The sequence below is a fragment of the Lycium barbarum genome, chromosome 5, assembly GCF_019175385.1.
Source record: "Lycium barbarum isolate Lr01 chromosome 5, ASM1917538v2, whole genome shotgun sequence".
NCBI lineage: Eukaryota > Viridiplantae > Streptophyta > Magnoliopsida > Solanales > Solanaceae > Lycium > Lycium barbarum.
This window is the reverse complement of record NC_083341.1, coordinates 89,722,437-89,729,951: the sequence shown is the minus strand read 5'-3', so window position 1 is coordinate 89,729,951 and position 7,515 is coordinate 89,722,437. Positions and strand designations below refer to the sequence as shown.

Here is a 7,515-nt window from a genome sequence, read left to right as displayed (position 1 = left end):
ATCCGAATTTGAAATCGAGTACGATTCATTCAATTGAATTAAACTATAAAACTCATATTTTGTTGAAAAGTAATCAAAGGTCCGAAATTTATGCAAATGTAATCGAACCTCTTCGAAACTTCCATGTATGATCCCATAGACCCCGAATGCCGTAATTCATGTCCGCCACCTCGACTTGACCCGAGGTGGGCCCGCTAACCCCAAGACTCCTTTGTTTACTCTATTAGGCTCATTTTTGTATAATGTCGACAAAGAATCTTTGTTTATGAATTTGGCCATCATAACATAATGTTTTGATTGCCATGATATTCCAAATTATATTTTGAGCTATAAATACCATTTCGGAGATACTATTGTGAAATGAGCCCCGTATTGACCGTTGAATTAACATATGATTTTATTAAGTTTCAAAAGGTGTTTTAATATATAAATTGCATTGTTTGCTCACGACTCCGCTCGTGCCCTTATTATGACTTCGTTCACCGGTTCCCGGGCCGACTATGATTCGTGCGCGCTATGATAAATTCGGCCGTATGCTGTGTTACGGTTCCCGAGACCTCGCCATAGGGCCGGGTTCCGTTTGGAGTTATGCTGTGATATGGCTGGTGATATGCTATGATGATATGTGTATTCAGGGATGTACGAAGATTTGAACCTTCTGGTGTTATGCTGTGTGTGGCACCAGCGTCGGAGTGGTGACCACGTTCCTGAGCGTTTGCATGATTTTAATTGCATAATGTATATATATATGTTTTCAGTGTAGATTTTGATATTCTGTTCAGTATTCCCCTTTTGTATCTCGTTTGTTTCAGTTGTGGTTTACGTTTCTGTACTCTATGCTTTACATACTCAGTACATCTTTCGTACTGACCCCCTTTCTTCGGGGGCTGCGTTTCATGCCCGCAGGTACAGACACCGGTGATCCACCACTGTAGACTCCACTTTCTGCTATTTCGGAGTGCTCCCTTTCATCCGGAGTCCACATATTGGTATATATGTCTTTTGTTGTACATATACTACTGTATAGTGACTATTTGGGGTACGGCGGGGCCCTGTCCCGTCATATGTCTTTGTTTTGATGTATAGAGGCCTGTAGTCATATATGTGGGTCGAGGGTCCTATATGTGTCTGTTTTGTTTACGATTTGCGTCTTAATGCGGTCCTTCTGTTTTGGTGGCCAAACTGGCCCATATGTTGCATCAGTATATATATGATCGGCAATGCGTATTCCGCCGCTCCTTTTGACTTTGGATATAATATCTTTGCAAGCGTGACCGCTTAAGACAACATTTGATTTTAAATCTGTTTCAATGATTAATACGAGATCTGAGATAATCTATAGTATGACGATTTGGTATGTTGTCTGTCCGGGTGCCCAAGTAGGGCGCCAGTCGCGGTCCATGGGGCTGGGTCGTGACACACACCCTAGGACAGAACTGCTCTGATACCACTTTTGTCACGACCCAACTGGAGGGCCGCGACGGGCTACCGGTGCTAGCCCACCCGGGCACCTCTTAGCATATCTTTACATTTATATCTAGGTGAGCCACATATTAAATCACACATTTCTATTCATCAATCATACTAATCCCATTGGACAACAATACCTTTATATCAACATTAGCAACTATGCCCATATCAATGTACATAAGCCGACGAGGCTAACAAAATGACATCCAAAATATGGGCCGACAAGGCCAAACACATCTAACCATATACACATGTCTATGAGCCTATAAGGAGAGTATGTCATATCATATAGGCGGGACAAGACCCCGCTATGCCCATAAATATGTACACAAAAGAATCAATACCCAAAAGCTATAGCTCTGAATGAAATGGAACTCCGCTATGTAGTCCCTGAGAAATATAGCTATGGATCAAGCCTGTCTCCCTGGCCACCTGCGGGCATGACGCAGCGTCCACAAACAAAAGGACGTCAGTACGAAGAATGTACTAAGTATGTAAAGCATGATCAATATCATTATGAAAGCATAATATACTACAAAGAAATAACATAGGATGAGAGATAGTCGTATCATCGTCATAAGCACTTGCTTGCTTCTCATGGGGACTTTCCATTTCTAACGTGTATTTGTGTATATACATCCATGTCCGTATCCGTACTCATATCCGTACTCATTTACATTTCATATCCATAATCGTATTCATATACATATTCCTATTCATATTCGAATCATATTTGTATTCATACTCATATCTATATCATATACATAGTACTTACATAGCACACCCGACCACAAAGGTTCAGTGTTTCACGTACCCGACCATAGGTAGGCTCGGTTATCATACATACCTGGCCAACCAAAGCTCAAGGTTACACATACCTGGCCCTACCAAGGCTTCAGGGTTATCCGTACCCAACTGTAGAGGTGCGCGCGCGTTACATAAATATATACATATTCTACCCGGCCTTATAAGCTCGGGGTTCCATAATAGTCATACATAGACACAAATACATAATAGCTCATAAGCATCTTTAGTATCATTACTATTTTCATCGTTGTCATTATCGTTATCATCATTATCGTCATTCATTACTTCTATCCTTATAGGATTATTCGTCATATGAGGAATTTAGTACAATCGTAATACATATCAAGAATTATAAGCTTTGTAGCATTTTGAAGATAGAATCATGTGGAGAGCATCATAGGCTCATAGAAGAATAGATATTTGGCCAAAGAACCATGCCTTATGAAAGAAGGGTTAGCCTTACATACCTTTCCGTTCAACTATTCTATCACTTGCACGTTCTCCTTCAATGCTCACGTTTCTACCTTCATTAGAGTTATACTATCATTAGAAAATCGATAGCTAGCATACACGACTAACGCTAGAGAAAATTGGACAGAATCTCCTTTATTTATACGACTTCCTCCGTATCATATATCAACTCCCAAACGTCAATAATACATTCACAATATCATAACAATAGTCTTTATTCATCCACATTATCCATATCCCTCAATTCACTTCCAATTATCCATATCCATGGTCATAACACACAATTACATTCATTCATATAAAATGTCTATCCCATGTTCTTAACATCATTTATAACATATCCATGTCACAACACATCAAGAATCATGACTCAATTCAAGCTATTACTCAAATGGCACTATTTCCACATTCATGACCCATTTTTCTATATCCTTCTAAAATCCAAGTGTTTCAACTTTCAAATACCTTAAAAAATATGGAAATATCATAAATCTTACCTTAGATGGTGTAGGGATGAACGTTGGATGAAAACACCTCACTTGAGCAAAACCCTAGTTTCACCTTCACTTGGATTCCTTGCCTTGGATGAACTTTAATGAGTTTCTTACACTTTATTCACTTAGTTTAATGTTGTTGATCACTAATATCTCTGGAATCTTTGTGGGAGAAGTGTAGAGAGATGTTTTAGATAGAAGGGGTGTGAAAGGAAATGAAATAAAATAAGACTTGGATCCTTTATTAATACATAAATCTGTCCCGACCAGTTTCTACGGGCCAACATATGGTCCGTGTAAATTATACTGACCGTATGTCTGGCCGTAGATTTGGTCCAGAAAGGGGAGCTATTCTGGGATGATTATACGGTTCAACATACGGCCCCGTATGTTTTATACGGCCAGTATGTTTGGCCGTATAATCCCAGTTTCCCGAAATTCGTTTTCGTCGACTCGTTTGATCTCCAATCCTTATGGAACCTTCTTAACACTTGTTTATAACCTCATTAACAATCTAAGGGATGTTATAACTCTTCTCCAAAGCATCGTTAAATCATCATTAACTCGTTACTCGCAATTCCTTTTCGATACCTATCGTATGCCTTGCCTTCTCTTGGCAAACTTTCTCCCCCTATCTCGAACATCTTTGAGATATTAATTAGGGTCATCAAATGTAATTCCTTACTTATCAAAATACCGTATACTTCATGCTCTTCATTAGTCTATTTACTGTGCATCAACGAAAAATTTTCCGAGGTGTAACACATGTATTACTTCATTTATCATTAGTTGCCCCTTTGTTTTTCAGGATTGGCTTTCTGTTTGCCAAAAGAAGCTTCAACCCATGGTTTGGCATACTCTTTATCCTGTTTCTTTGAATTTTGAGACTTGCTATTGCTACCCTCTTTCTCCTTGGCTGGAGTCTTATCACATGTTGGCTCTTCTATCTTTGAGTGATCCTCTCTTTGGTCAGCCTGCTGCTTCTCAGTTGATCTTCCTCTGGACCATCATTCTGCTTCAAGCATCAAACATGTTGGCAGTAGTCCTAATCTGTTTTGGATCAACATTCTTTGCTTTACTATTCTTGCTACCACTGCCTTCCTTAGCGTTCCAACCTTGAATAGGCTTATTATACCTACTCTTGTATCTTTTTTTCCTGTTTTGCTGATTCTTCTGCTCCTCCTTTTGATTTTTGTGCTCATCCTTTTTACCAGTGCTATTCTCACTTGCTGTAACGTCATTCTTGTTTTCTCTCTTCTCCACATTGCCTTCGGTGCTTTGTTCAATACTCTTCCTACTTTGAATCCCTTTGGAGGTGTTTCCCTGATCCTTTGCTGTTTCATCCTCCTCTTTAGGATACAGTTCAGGGTGAATGACAAAATAATCAGTTTCATTGTTGTTACACCTCGAAAATTTCATGTCGTTGTGTCGTAAGTAGACTAACCTAATATTAAGGTCAATATCAAGATCTTATGACTATAAGAAGGGTACTTGGTGATTTTAGAGTGCATACGATAAGATTTCGAAGATATATGGATTGGTGAAATAAAGTTTGATAAGGCCAAGTAAAGTATAAGTGGTGTTTAGGAAAGGTTTCGCAAACTATCGAGCCCAGGATTGATTAGTAAAGTCTTGGGAAGAAGTTATAAGGATACTTAGGTGGTTAATGAAGTGTTAAACAAGTGTTAAAAAGGTTCCATAAGGATTGGAGATCAAACGAATCGACGAGAACATGTTTGGGAAGAAGATGGATTATACGAACATTTATACGGTCCATATAATATTATACGGTCTGTATAACAGTTACAGTGAAGGGCCATCACTGATGGAGTTATACGGTCACTTATATGGACCGTATAAGGGTCCATATAATCCCATCGGGCTGAGTTAATTTCCAAGTATAAATATAAGTCCCACTTTCTAATTTCTCATTTCTCATCTTCTCCACTTCTCTCAAGACCTCTAGAAGGTTCCATACATTTCACTAACTTAAATTTAAGGTGAATCAATGATAAAACACCAATAATTAGTGGAATCAAGTGCAAGGATGCTAACTAGGGTTCATGGAAGCTAGAAATTTCCTTGGAAATGAAGTTAGGGTTTTCTCCAAGTGAAGTGTTTCCATCCAAAGTCAGTTCCTACATAATCAAAGGTTCAAAGGTAAGTTTTATGTTTTATGTTCATTTCATGTTATTCAGTGTATTGAATGGTTGGGAGACTTGGATTATGAAAGAAAGTAGAGTATGAAGTTCAAATATGGAAATAATGGTATTCTTGAATAGTAACTTGACTTGAATCATAGTTCTTGATACGTAATGAGTATAACCTTGCTACGAATGATATTAAAGATGTTGTAGAGGCAATATATGTGAATGAATATGATGTTGTGTCATAATTATGGTTATGGATGACTTGAAAGAGGATTTTGGGAATTGAATAATGTCTAGCTTGACGAAGTTGTTGATTATGATATTGTGGGTGTTGTTATTGAAGTTTGGGAGTTGTTTATTATTTGGAGGAAGTTGTTGGAACAAAGGAGGTGCTGCCCAATTTTCCTTAGCTTTTAGTCGCTTTAACTTAAGCTTAAGTATGTTTCCGGTTATCTAATCTTAGTACGAATTCCCTTGAATGTAGAGTTGTAAGCTTGGAGGGAGGACGCTTAGTCGATAAGGAAACATAAAGGTATGTAAGGCTAATCTCCTTTTCTTTCTAAGGCATGACTCTTACAACATGATTTCCCCTACCTTTTCCATGACTTTCTTACATCTCGAAAGTTACAAGTCTATGATTATTAAGAGCTTCTCCTGGGATAAAGATAGAGATGCATTATGGTAATGATAATAATAATAATGATCTTATGTTACATATTCTAAATCTTATGAAAGGATGATAGTATGGGATTAATGATCTTGATGCAGGATTTCCTTGATTGTTATTCATTATTGATAGTCTCGCCTCATAATGCTAGTTCCTTCAAGGCGAGGAATTATGATCATGATGGTTCCATAAGATAATCGGAGGCTACCGACCTTAAGTCACTCCGATAGAGTTACAGCTTTTACTTGAACTCTTATGCATGCTTCATGTTGAGTGTATAATGATTTATTACACCGTGCCTAGATGGCCGGGCTGCACCGCTAAGGCGGGCGGCTTATTACACCGTGTCCATATAGCACGGGCAGCACCGCTAAGGCGGGCGGCCTATGGATAATGATGACAGCACCACTAGTCGGCGGCGTGAAATGATTACCCCGAACGCGGGAGGCCCGGACGCGGGCTAATGATGTTATTGGTTCAGAGAGTGTAGGTATATATTTTTGATTTGTCCTAAAAGGTAAAAAGTTAGCGTGCATGATTCCGCCTCAAGAGGCAAGCAGTTGTATTGATACTTTCTTCTTATGTTTTCTATATTTCCTTATCATGTTATCATATATGCCTTACATACTCAGTACATTGTTCGTACTGATGTCCTTTCTTCTATGGACGCTGTGTTCATGCCCACAGGTAGATAGGGAGACGGTGCAGATTCATAGAAGGCTATCAGCAGCTATACAGGGGCACTCCACTACTCCGGAAGTGCCATTTAGTGATATATTCTTTTGTGTACACATTTGGGTATGACAGGGTCCTGTCCCGTCTTTATGTCTCAACACTCCAGTAGAGGCTCGTAGATGCGTATGCGTGGGTAATAGACGTCTCATGAATACACCAGTGTATATTTGTATATTATTTTTGGTAGCCTCGTGGGCTGATGTACATATATATATATATATATATATATATATATATATATATATATATATATATATATATATATATATATATACATATAAATGTTGATGACTATCTCATGATAAGTTTCATGTTAGGAGTAATGCATGCTCAGGTTGAGTTTGGTGGCAAGTATGATAGGTGGTGCTCGGTAGGGTAGCTTCGAGTACCCGTCATGGCCCCTAGTCGGGTCGTGACAATTGTGTCCTTGCAGCTTATAAGTTTTACATGCTTGGGTAAATGATCATAGTTAATCCGAATCCATTTATCAATGATTTCACCTATTCCTTTCTTCTTTGAGGAAAATCACTAAGTAGATCAACTTCCACCTTGATCCTTGTACAACATGGCCTGGTTTGATTTTTGGTAGCCATATCAACTTGCAAAGGTTTACCCACCATTGTTGCAAGAGAAAAAACTGCTTCCTTAACAAAGAAGTTAGGAGGAAAGTGTTGAAAGGAAATCCATGCAATAGAAATTGTAGTCTCTTCATCAGGATCAA

The 7,515-nt window shown here is 38.7% G+C and overlaps 1 protein-coding gene across 1 annotated transcript; it reads right to left on the bottom strand.

Annotated features, from left to right (window-relative positions):
* Positions 1-4,027: 4,027 nt before the first annotated feature.
* On the bottom strand, positions 4,028-4,661 carry LOC132639564 (uncharacterized). Its single transcript, XM_060356001.1, has 2 exons — positions 4,378-4,661; positions 4,028-4,241 (listed from the first exon to the last, which is right to left on the bottom strand). Exons 1-2 carry the CDS (start codon positions 4,659-4,661, stop codon positions 4,028-4,030), a joined length of 498 nt encoding a protein of 165 aa, XP_060211984.1.
* Positions 4,662-7,515: the final 2,854 nt, after the last annotated feature.